General features: G+C 36.9%; 1 protein-coding gene across 1 annotated transcript in view; it reads left to right on the plus strand.

Annotated features, from left to right (window-relative positions):
• EPHA6 (EPH receptor A6) overlaps nucleotides 1-9,445 on the plus strand; it is an 814,401-nt gene extending 804,956 nt beyond the window's left edge. Inside the window, exons 15-17 of the mRNA XM_063448791.1 lie at nucleotides 3,323-3,516; nucleotides 6,157-6,306; nucleotides 8,962-9,445. Of these exons, the coding sequence (XP_063304861.1) occupies nucleotides 3,323-3,516; nucleotides 6,157-6,306; nucleotides 8,962-9,076 (459 nt within the window). The 3' untranslated portion in view covers nucleotides 9,077-9,445. The remainder of the gene's footprint in view (nucleotides 1-3,322; nucleotides 3,517-6,156; nucleotides 6,307-8,961) is intronic.
• Nucleotides 9,446-13,146: the final 3,701 nt, after the last annotated feature.

Below are 13,146 nucleotides of genomic sequence, written 5' to 3' on the forward strand. Positions count from 1 at the left end.
CCTGGCACTACAGTATCCCTTTAAGGACAGTTACATAGGGGCCAGATATGATAAGTCATGGCTTCCGTGACAATATGTAAATCTATATATACACACACATACATATAAAACATGTTGAGATGAACAGAAAAGAACAAGTTAAAGTTGCAATATTAGACATTTAAAATTGGTGGGTAAAATGGTGGGATATATTTGTTACATATGAGATTTATAGAAAAGAGAAAGAAAAAAAAAGGAAACAAAGAAAGAAAATCTAAAGCCAGTGCATACCTCCTCGTTGGGGGATAACCCCTGTGTGGAGCAATAAACAAAAGAGAAACAAATGGGGAGGATGCAACAACCGTTGTTATAAAAATGGAATACTAAGAGACTAATAAGACTTAACTTTTAATAAGTAAAATTAAAAAGTCCCGAATGGGACAGTACCACGACATATCTTAAGCAACTCCACATGAATGAACCAAGTGTATGTCTACTAAACAGCAATTTGTAGAAATGTGACCCTGTATGATCACTATCACAGGCGATTGACTTAAAAATACCAAGCACTACATTATAATCTATCTAGAATTAATCTGTGGTACTCACTAAACCACTCTCATTAGTGGAACAGCTCTAGCTGTTTTTAAAATTGCTGTTTTCTATTTTTCGTTATTATTTTTGTCTATAGTACTATTTGTCCAGTTTTGTAGTTTGCTCTTGGTACTGTCCCCTTCGGGACTTTTCGGGACTTTTTAATTTTACTTATTAAAAGTTAAGTCTTATTATAGGCACCATCTTAGTCTCTTAGTATTCAATTTTTATAAAAATCCTCCCATTTTGTTTCTCTTTTGATATAATTTTTAGTTTTTATATATATATATATATATATAGTTATGGAGCTCATATATCTAAAATTTGTTTGATATAAGCAAATCCAGTATCAATATTTTGAACTTGTTTAATGTTATTTTTTAACCCCTTCAGGACGGAGTCAATAGTGCACGTTCTGATCAAAACAAAACGTAAACAAAAACTGGAATTTGCGCTATGTGTCTGTTCACCCGTAGTTCCCCTCTTTCAAATTATATGCACCCACACTTATTATATATCATTTTGTTCAGGAGAAACAGGGCTTTAATCTATCATTAACTATTCATATATGGAACATCATTTATTATGAATAAAAGTAAAAAAAATGTGAGAAAATAAGATTTTTTTTTAAATTTGCATTTCCGTCTGACATTTTAACTGTGAATGTCATAATACTGTTAAAAAAATGCACATATTTGTAATCAGTGATGTCTCACGAGTACAACAGTACCCCCCATTAACAGGTTTTATGTTGTTTTGGAAAGTTACAGGGTCAAATATAGAACATTACATTTTCAAATTGAAACCTGTACATGGGGGGTACTGTTATTCTCGGGAGACTTCACTAAACACAAATATTAGTGTTTTAAAACAGTAAAACATATTACAACAATAATATAGACCATAAAAGTGCAGTTCGCTTGTAAAAAATGCAAAAAACGTAACTTTTACTTAAAATATCATCGTTGTAATACAATTTACCAGTTTGAAACATGAATATTTGAGTTCAGCGAAGTCTCCCGAGTAAAACAGTACCCCCTATGTACAGGTTTTATGGTGTCTTGGAGAGTTACAGGGTCAAATATAGTGCTTGCGAATTAAATTCTCTGCACTTTCTCCATGTGTTGTCATGCATGTCAATCAAATTTTAATTAATCAAATCACATAATTACGTTAAAAGATTATTTAAATATACATGTAGAATTTTAATATATATGCATTTATAGGTATTTAAATTCTACGTGTATACTAATGTAATCTTTTATGTAATTATATGTATTTATCTATATATATATATTTGCGGTTATTTGTATTTTATATATATATATAGATATATATATATTAATAACAAAATACAGTTAGAATGAAATTACATATGCATATATAATTTATATTAAATTTTGTTTCAATATTTTATTTATTTATTTTATTATTTAATTTATTTATTATTTTAATTATACGTATTTATATATAATATATATATGTACATCTATTATATATATAATATATATACATATTATATATGTAACGTCATTCTAAGTGTATTTTAATATTAATATATATACTTATATTAATATTAAAATACACTTTGTATGACGTTACATATATATATAATATGTATATATATTATATATATAATATATATACATATTATATATATAAAAAAATATATTTAATTTATTTTTACACTTGTCTTTTATTTATTTTTTATACTTCCCACCAGCAGGGGGACTGTCTGATATTTCAAACAGTCCCCCTGCTGGCAGATCCACAGCCAGCTATAGGGGGCCATGTGATCGCTCTTTGAGAGCGATCACATGGCCCCCGGGGGCCTCATTTGCCGTGGGAGGGCTGCCTGGGCTGTGAGGCAGTCCTTACGAAGCGGATCGCGGCAGAGGTAAGTATAACTTACCTCCTGGGGCTGCAAGCCGTTACGGCGTGCTATGCCGTCATAACGGCTTTAAAGCCCACTTAAACCGTGACGGCATAGCACGCCGTAACGGCGTTAAGGGGTTAAGATCTCTTCTTAAATCGTTCCATACACGTACCATATGTGTTAGTCCAATATTTTACATATTAAATACATGAGAGATGATGGACACATCTATGTCAGACTATCTATAACCATGTGAAATATTAAACACTATAGGCAAAATAATAACTTTAGCATAATGAATCAGTTTTGGTGTATAGATCATGCTTATGCAACATCATTGCTCAATTCTCTGCTATTTAGGAGTTAAATCACTGTGTTTATGCAGCACTAGTTACACCTAACTACATCTGACTTACACAGCCTTCCTAAAAACTTCCTGTAAAGAGTCATCTAATGTTTACTACCTTTATTGCAAATTTCTGTTTAATTTAGAATTTCTTATCATCTGCTCTGTCAAGTGTCAATAGCCTTCTAGACAAAGCATGATCCTCCTGTGTATGATTAAAGTTCAGTTTACAAAAAAAGATAAAAACATCTAAACCAAGTTAACACCTGATTTTTTTTCATGCACGATGTTTGTGTCACAGCCAGGGAACGTGTGGCTAGGGCTGCGTAGACAAAAACAAAAGTGATTTCACTCCCTAAATGGCAGAGAATTGAACAGTGAGACTGTAGCAGCATGATCTATACACCAAACCTGCTTCATTAAGCTACAGTTTTTCTTATGCCTCTAATGTCCCTTTAAGATAAATTAACTAGCTAAGCAAGACTTGGAAATTACAAACTGATTTACTAAAAACTTTTTTTGGTCAGGTCATTCTGTCCATAGAAGAAGGTTATCGGCTTCCTGCGCCCATGGGATGTCCAGTCTCACTTCATCAACTAATGCTTCACTGCTGGCAAAAGGAGAGGAACCATCGACCCAAGTTTTCAGATATTGTTAGTTTTCTAGACAAACTTATCCGCAATCCCAGCACGCTGCACATTCTTGTGGAAGATGTCCTGGGGTAAGACATGTGCCCTTTTTTGTGTTACAGTGCAGCATGTATCTCATATTATTTTAGATAGTGTTTGTTGTACGGCAGTATGTGTTATACATTGTATTGCAAAAGATGGAAACCCTGGATGTCAATAAAATAGGTGTCAATAAACACTAATATCATAAAATATGAATTTAAACTGAGTTGCCATCAAATCCACTGTCACACGATATAGATAAAAAGGGCAAACTGAACTTTCTATTTTGAAATAACACTCTGTGCACCATAACCACCACAGCATATTGTATTGGTGCACATTAACCTCTCTAGTGTCAAACCATTTCCAAGTTCTCTGAAAGGTCTATTAAAGGTCCAGCCTTTCTACTGCAACTTGGCTAATGTGGAAATTAACTCTAACTCTAGGTAACAGGTAGTTATAGACTGAGGACATTTGCTATGGGATAACCCATTACTCTCTGCCTATCACTGCCATCTAAAGTAAGTTAATATTGTAACATCCACTTTCCCATTATCCGAGTGACAGCAGAGGGGGACCAGAGAACACATTATTATCAAACAGTTCAACATAGTTTGACAGAGACAAGGTATTGACGGCATCTGAAGACTCTTAGCACTATAACCACAACAAGTCGAAATTTGGGAAAAGTGCAATAGCAAAGATAGGAGTGGGAGGAAACAGTCAATGTGATCTAGTTAAGTTAGAGGTCAATTCACCGGTGAAATAAGAAATAAGTATACGGGAATGATAGAAGCAGATTGCTAATGAATGAAGGTCTTGTAAGTCTTCAAGTTTGCCCTTTGTTGTCTTACAAGAGGTTCAGTGAACACATGTCCTGCTTTTTGGTTCTATACAGCATGCTGTTATCCTGAGAGAGATCTCAATCAAGTTAATTACCCTTATCTTTTATTAGTAACACAATCATTCTAATAATGTGTAATTTACATTATAAATGATAACAGCAGAACACACAGGCCTACTTAACTAATGTCGCTAACAATATTTCTTCTTTTTACGTGCTTTAACTAAAAAAGGCTATTATTGGCTCCTTTGATTGTTCTAATATGTCATTAGAATTACCTGTCACACCATTAAAGGGAGCGCTAGTAAAAGGTCTATTAAGGGACTTTTGTTTTCATTTATGACTATTTGATGAAACAAGTGGAGTTGGGATTGGCCATACTGACATAAAAGCTTGTTAAGTCCTGTATTTGTTTTAATTCATGCCTATGGCAAACAGAGTTATGAATTCCTATAACATCTCAGGTGAATTTCAAGGACTTTTGTTCTATCTCTCTGCCCTCAAGCATTGTCTTCATTTATTTATGCTCTTTTTGCATTAATAAATTAAATGTAATTGTTGCTTCAAAAAGTGAATTTAAAGAACTGTCCTATGTCCCCCATTTTCAATAATTAACTTTCATATGTCGACATATTTTACCCTTGGTTCTGCTATGTATTAACAGAAAGGATAGATATAGACAGACAGACATATAGATAGACAGATGTCCTAACAATTAACTGGGTCCCATCATCTCTAACAGTCACTATCTGCTTGTTTAAAAACATTCTGAACATATAAATGGGACATCTATAAGATACTAGGCAGGATACCAAATTTGGGCTCCCACCTAGAGCCTTGGACTCTGTTCCATGAGTGTTGTGTGTGTGTGTACTGGCTGAGAGGTGTTTGTGTGTGGGGGAGCCTGAGTGTTGCGTGCAGGGAGAAGTCTGAAAGCTGTATGTGGGGAGAGGCTGAATGTACCTGTGTGTGTTGGTTGAGTGTTGTGTGTGTAGTGACTTAATTTTGTTTGTGGAGGAGTCTAAGTGTTGAGTTGGTGTGAAGTAAATAGTGGGCTGAGTGTGTAGGAAAGTTGTTCTTTTGTCTTCATACTATTGGGAGATGCTATCCTTGGTGGTTCCATGGGGGGCATGCTTGACAGGATCTCTGGTCATCCAGTGGAGAATGAGCTTGGGAGTATGGTGCCTGGTGATTCGGTGGAGGAGTGTTGTGGTGTGCAGCAATATCGGGTGCAGATCACTTTAAGAACTTCTGGTGCAGATTTGGCACTCAGTTAATGTCTCAGAACGCTGACTACAGCACTCGGCGTCTATGAGAAGCCACGGGGTACTGCAAGGGAACTCTTAACCCCTTAAGGACACATGACATGTGTGACTTGTCATGATTCCCTTTTATTCTTAAGTTTGGTCCTTAAGGGGTTAAAGAGATCTGCACCTGATATTGGCGCAGACCACAATGCTACTTTGATCAAGTGAGCTCAGTGCTCTTTTGCTCTCCCTGCCAGATCATGAAGGCCCCCTTACAGCCAGAGCAGAAGTACCAGACCCAGACAAGGGCCCACCATGTATCTATGTGAACCCTGGCCCTAGGCAGCTGCCTTGGGTGACCACATTTTAAAAATATAATTCAGGGACACTTCCTTGCCTGATTTTTTACAGCGATGGATTCACTAAGTCTAACACAATTTGGTTGTGGTGGATTGCCACCAGAAATTCATGTATGTATCAAGGTTTCTGTCAATAGGTATTCCATTGATATTTTAACATTTTCCCATAAATAACTGATTTTTTTTCCCCTAACCATGTATCATATCAGGTTTTGGTTACTATCTGTATTTATCTTGCAGACTGCCAGAATCACCAAGTGATGTACAGGAATATCATTTTTTTGTCACAGTCACTGAATGGCTAGAGTCTATTAAGATGGGCCAGTATGCCAATAATTTCATGGCATCAGGACTCACGACATTGGACCTGGTTTCCAGAATGAGCATTGAGTAAGTAGCATTAAGAATTCTAAATGTTTGCTCTATGGGGTATGAGGGAGGCAAAAATGCAATCTAAAATGAACGAAAAAGATGGCAAATTGCATTATTTTCATTATGTTACATTTTATTATAAAACATGAGGATAGTAAAATTGACGGGATTATTCACAAAACACTTGATGGGCAAAATCCAGTGAAAATGATTGAATTTAAACAAATTTACTATCAGTTAAAGACATTCAGCAACAATGGCACCATTGCATTCAATGTTTGTCTAAAAATGGTGCTTTTGCGTCTGAATACTCTACAAAGTATGGGATTCAGAGGATTCACAAAGCACCGGTTTTAAACTGAGTAGGGACCATATGCATCCAGTAACATGCATGCTCACAAATTATCATTCACTTGCTTTCATGCAAGTGAACAATAATTTTAAGTACTATGTTCTCGCTGAAAGTGGTAGTAGCCAGCAGGCTAATTGTTAAATAGCCCATGGCAGTAAGAAGGTTAATTATATGGCAACTAGTCAGAGCTTGTTAGCCATCCGCCACATTACATCGTTTTTTTTTTGGTTTTTTTAAAGCCGAAGGGGGTAAAAATTCCCCATAATACTATAGGAGAGGTTTAAAAGCTCACTATGCCCCCACCTGGCATGAAGCAGGTGGAGACATGTCTACTAAACGTTTACAACTAGTGTAACGGATCACCTGGCACCCCGACTTGGTACCTCCGTTAATGGATGCTCCTAGTGCTTCCTGAGGACTCCAAGCACTCTGGCAGACACCACAATCACCGAATCCGAGAAACCTTTTAAATTCTCCCAAGCATATGAATGCTGTAGACCATTGAATAGGAACCATACGAATAGGCTTGTACTCCTAGCAGTCAACTGGAACAGCATGCAATAAATCCTTCCCCCAATAATGAGACGACACATCACTTTGAGGGTAAAACAGGAACTCTGGACTGGCTCATCCAGCCTGGCTTTTATTACACTTGTACACTTACAGGCCACACCCAGGGGGAGGCATAAAATAACCAATCACATACATGGTTCAGCCCACACATCCCCTCCCCTCAGATAACATTAAACCCAATTATCCGGTACACTTTTCCAGCCAAGTTCTGGATGTACCCCAAAAACAGGGGGTACACCTTTAAATCCAGCATCGCTGGATAGCCCTTATTCAGGGGGACAACATATCCAAAATTCAAGTCATTCGGATGAACGGTTCGGGAGATATGGGGTTCCAAAGATTTGACCGACCGCATGGGTAAAGTATCCGAAAATAGTTCCATGCATTTTGGCCCTGCGGTCGGTCACAGACAAGGGAATGAAAACAGACGAATTGCTTATGTTATAGAGCCTGGAGAGGGTTTGAATGAATTCCCTTGTTTGTGGGGTTCTTTCTACCGAACGGCGGGTCATTCGGTAGTTTCTATACGAATTTCTGGAAGTATGGAGGTCTCAGCGGTGTTTGCCTAGTCAAGTGTCCGATTTTAGTTCCAGACACTCGACGGCAAAACACCGCTGTTCGGTAGTTTAAGATGGCCGCCGCCACGTGTTTGTTTCCCGAATGGCGGCCACCCAGAGGACAAAGAATACATTACACTGATTGCCAATTACCCGTTTGCAACATTGTTGCAAACGGTAATTGGAGGCACACTTATTCCTGGGTGGTCTGGTTGTTCGGTAGTTTCACTCAATATACTGAATGGAGTGATTCTACCGAACAATCAGATGAATGCTGCATACATATCCCAGGTTAAACTCAACACATAAATACAAATGTAATATTAAAGGCAGTATACTGGAATATGCTCCACAGTCTTAAAGGGACAGTAGTCCCAAAAGTCCCAATATGTCCATCGCTGATTTTAAAGGGCCAGTAGCAGCAATATAAAGTACAATATGCCCCAAATAACCCAGGGGCCATAGTCAGCAGGTAGGAGGCTAGCAAACAGGCTTCTCCAGGGCCCAGTGGCGAGGTTGGTTTCGCCACAACTAGTGACTAGGCAGTCACTGGTGGTGTGTGGGGCTGTAATTAATTAAGCTCTTTCCCCTGGGTGGCTGGGCATTTCCAATCCCCTAGCCACCACCATTAAAATGAATGACCCTACCTACCCCGTCACTCGAATAGCAGTGATTGGAGGCAAATAAATCCTATAAAATAAAATGTAAGCTTACCTATCAGAAATCTTCTTTTTTATAATTGTTCTTACCTTCGGGCCCTAAAAAAAGGCCAAATAAAAATCCATAATAACCACCATCCATGTCCACCCCCTCCAGCATGTCTATGAACAGCTTAATCAATGCACAAAAATGTTTAAAATAAATAAAAACACAAACTAAAAAGCACCATATTGCTCAATTTCCCATGAATTGGTTCCACAATGCTTCTCCACTAGAAGCACTATATTTAACTGAAGTCACCAAACATGTTGACTCCGTAAAAGGCAGAGTTGGCTACCTCGAGGGGACTGTTGTCAGCGGTGGAATAAACGGTAATTAAATGGTTATTTGGAATGCAATGAGGGTCTTTTAAGTGTTAATAATCACAAGGACACAGTGGAGTTCAAGAAGTTAAAGTTCAGTGTTCATTTAATTTCAGTTACCTATTTTGTATGTGAATGTAACATATATATCTGTATTTATTCTCTCCAGTGACGTCCGAACAATTGGAGTTACACTTATTGGACACCAGAGAAGAATAGTCAGCAGTATACAGACTTTGAGACTACAGATAATGCATATACAGGAAAAAGGATTCCATGTATGAGATTAGTAGAAGAAACTGTTTTGTGCCTCTGCATTTCTTTAAAGGAAAATAGTATTTATTTTCCTTGTTTTGAACTCTCCCTGTCTAGAATATTTTACACATAACTCTAAGGGAGAAAAAGAACTCAACACTTCCAAGACTGGGGTTTTTGAAAACCTGGCATAGAACCGGACTTCAAGAAACTGACCAATAAAATCCCGGGCCCTACAGCAAGACTGTTGCTTCACAGTGATGAGTGAAAATGGCTTCTCATGGATGTGCAACTTCGTGTGATAGTATCCAGCAATTATTTTTTCCTTGAACTTAACAGAAGTTTTGGACAACTTCCTTCTGTTGGTTTTTTTTCCTCTTCTTTTTTTTCTCTCGTTTTTTTTTCTTTGTTTGTTTGTGTCAGTATTTAAACTTATTGCTAAAATTTCAAGCATCTGAGAATTCCCCTTGCTTTGTCACCCTGTAGTTCGCTACGAATATGAAAATTAGGATGCAAAAGGCAAAAGAGAAATGCTAAGTTTAGAATTCCTTGCTATCAGTAGCCGTAACTAATTATGGGTTGGTCCAGCACTTGGGGTGACTGGAAAATCGTTCACTACCTTTTCTGAGGAAAACAACTATTTTTTTTTGTGGTGACTAGGTGTGTGTGTGCGCGTGTGTATGTGTGTGTGTGGAGGAGGGGGGTTACTGAACTAAAAACAAAGTGTACTTCCTGAGGCCCGGGATTGAATTGTCCATGTAATCGATACTCTATATTCTTGTACTTTTACAGTTTAGAAAACTATATGTCTTTTATTGTTTTTAATACAGCTATGCCTCTCTGAAACTTCCCATAAAAATAGAAATTGGGTGGTTTTGCTAGTGGACAGCCCCAGGAGGGCAGCACAAGTAAGGCCTACAGATTCCTTGCGTGCCAGAGAAATAAACACAAGTATCACACTGGAACAGGCAAAGATGGCCAAAAGGTAGCTCCAGGGTGCTGTCGAACTTCAACTTCCGTGATGGTTTGCTGGCATCAAGGATGGAAAAGCATCATGGGACTTAAAGCTCCACAGTAGCTATTAAACTAAACTTTTGCCACCTCTGTCCTGATTTCTGTTAAAAGAAGAATCTAAAAGCACAAAGCAGAATAGATTCACAGATATTTACAAGTATTTCAATAGTTTTTTTCATAGCTGTATCCGATTTTCTTATTAAAACGTCCCCTCCGGTACCTCAGTCATATTTTGTTTTTGTTTTGTTTTTTGCCGTCGTGTATTGTGGCATACAGTGCCTTTTTAAAGGGTCTGTGATAAAATAGGATTGCTGCTTCAGAAGGACCCTTTCTTTATTACATTTAATTTTATTTGTGACTCATCACCAAACAGATTACTTCATGAAGGCATATTTGTCTGTCACCCATACATAATCTGTAAATAATTGAGTGCACTAGCTCAATAGTTACCTTATACCCTTCGAGGGTTGAAAAGGTGAACAACACATTGCAATAGTTAAGTGTTACCTCTAAGGTGAGCAGTCCAGCACAGAAATAGTCAATTAAAGGATTTCTTGTGAATAAAATACCAGGAGGCATGTACTAATAAAGTTTAAAAAAAAAAACATGCATTTACCACTAGTAACTATTTACTAATCAAACAGTGGATTATTCACAAACTGGAACTATTTGAGCACATTGGCGGACGTTAAAATACATGGTAAAATCTTCTTTAACAAAGTATTTTTTGTGCAAGTGATATTTAGTATGTGCATTTGTATTCACTAGTATCACTATAGCAGTTAAGCTGCAGATAAGGAAATGAAATAGAATTTTATGTCTGCCACAATTATTTTACAATTCTGACTGGTTAGCACATGCCCCCCCCTCCCCCCTCCCCTCCCCTTTGTGTGTTGCTGCTTTGCGTACCTGTTGGTTCTATGCAAACCGTAGGGTGTGGCGTTCATAACAAATATTTTCTATTAATGGTTTTGTTACAGGGCTTCAGTGGAACACTGCAGACTACTTATCAAAATGGCAAATAATTTGTCAAAACCACATTTGTTCCCAGTACTGATAGTATATACTAGATTTGTGCATGGTGGACAAATCCAACAATTACATTTAGTTTGGGACCTACGACACTCATTCATTGATGTTTAAGCTTGTCTAAACCTTCCATGATCTTCCATTAAATATATTTTGGAAAATGATTCAGGCAAACAAAATTGGGTGTTAAAATGGACCATTCAGTGTATTTCAATATATACATATATATATATATATACAGTGCCCTCCACTAATATTGGCACCCTTAACAAATATGAACAAAGAAGGCTGTAAAAAATTACTCTGCTCTCATGTATATCAAACAATTGCAAAAATAACAACAACAAAAAAACATCTTTGTTAAATATATGTGTGGCACATTTATTGTCAATACTTTGTGCTACCTCCCTTTGCCAAGATACCTGTAATAGTTCTGAGTCTTCTCCTATAATGCCTAATAAAGGCTGGATAATACATGGCAAGAGATCTGAGACCATTCCTTCATACAGAATCTCTCCAGATCTTTCAAATTTTGAATTTGGTACTTGTGGACTCTTCTTTACAGTTCACCCCACAGGTATTCTATGGGGTTCAAGTCAAGGGGACTGGGACGGACCATTTCTGGCAGAGGCAGTCATGTTTTTATTTATTATCTGTTGATATTTGATAGAGTCCATGATGCCATGTATCCTAACAAAATGTCCCAGGTGTCTGGCCGACAAACAGCCCCAAAACCTTAAAGAGCCACCACCATATTTAACCATGGGCATGAGGTCATTTTCCATATGGCTACCTCTCTGTGTGCCCCAAACCTACCGCTAATGTTTATTGTCAAAATGCTCTATTTTGGTTTCATCTGACCAAACTGGTCCCATTTGAAGTTCCAGCAGTGTCTAGCAAACTGGAGATGCTTGAGTTTGTTTTTGGATGAGAGTAGAGTTTTTTTTCTTGAAACCCTTCCAAATAACTTGTGGTAATGTGGTTACTTCTGATTGTAGTTTTGGAGACTTTTTTTACCCCAAGACACAACTAATATTTGCAATTCTCCAGTTGTGATCCTTGGAGATTTTTTGGCCATTCAAATCATCCTCTTCACACTGAATTGAGTCAATATAGACACATGTCCTCTTCCAGGTTGATTCCTATCATTACCAGTTGACAGGAACTTCTTAATTATTGGCCTGATGGTGAAAGTTGGCATTTTCAAAGCTTTTTCTATTTTCTTATAGCCACTTCTAATTTTGTGAAGCTCAACAACCTTTTTCTGCACATCAAAGTTATATTCCTTGGTCTTACCCTTTGTGATGAATGACTAAGGGAGTTTGGCCTATGTGTCACCTCATATTTATACCCTGTGAAACAGGAAGTCATGGTTGAACAATGTCCTGTTCCTAGTTACCCAGATGTACTATCAAAATGCAAAATATTAATTGGAATATACTCAAATATATTTTTCCCCTTATGAATTAATAGGGGTGTCAATAATTGTGCCATATATTTAACAAAAAAAGATTTATTTATTTTTTATAAACATGTCTTGTGTTTGCAATTGTTTGATATATTAGTATTTTTGTGTATTTTTGAACAAATGATCAAAATGTTAAACAATAAAGATGATGTATTCACAGTCTTCTTTGCTCATATTTTAGTGGAGGGCACTGTATGCTTTATATGATGTATATATTTTGCAGTACACGTGCATTTTCACAATTGGGAAAGAAATAAACAATTAAGGGGGGGAAAAGAGAAGAATCAGTAAAAAAAAATCTATATTTATGAAGTTATATATTAAATATGTTTACTAAATATATAGTATATAAATATTGGAATATAGTTTTTTTACTACTCTTTCTTTCACCCACTACTGTTCACTTCTTACTTGATCTGTGAATAAAGTCAACAAAGTCAAGACATGGTTGTCTCCTAGCCATTAATAAACATTTGTTTGCCAACAATCATCTCTTTCTTGGTGAACTTCATATCTTGAAGCAAATGAACATTCTCATTCATTGCGCTAGTTGTTTGCTTGTTTCTACTTTTGTATTGCACTTTGGAG

This window comes from Pelobates fuscus, chromosome 1 (genome assembly GCF_036172605.1).
Source record: "Pelobates fuscus isolate aPelFus1 chromosome 1, aPelFus1.pri, whole genome shotgun sequence".
NCBI classification, from domain to species: domain Eukaryota; kingdom Metazoa; phylum Chordata; class Amphibia; order Anura; family Pelobatidae; genus Pelobates; species Pelobates fuscus.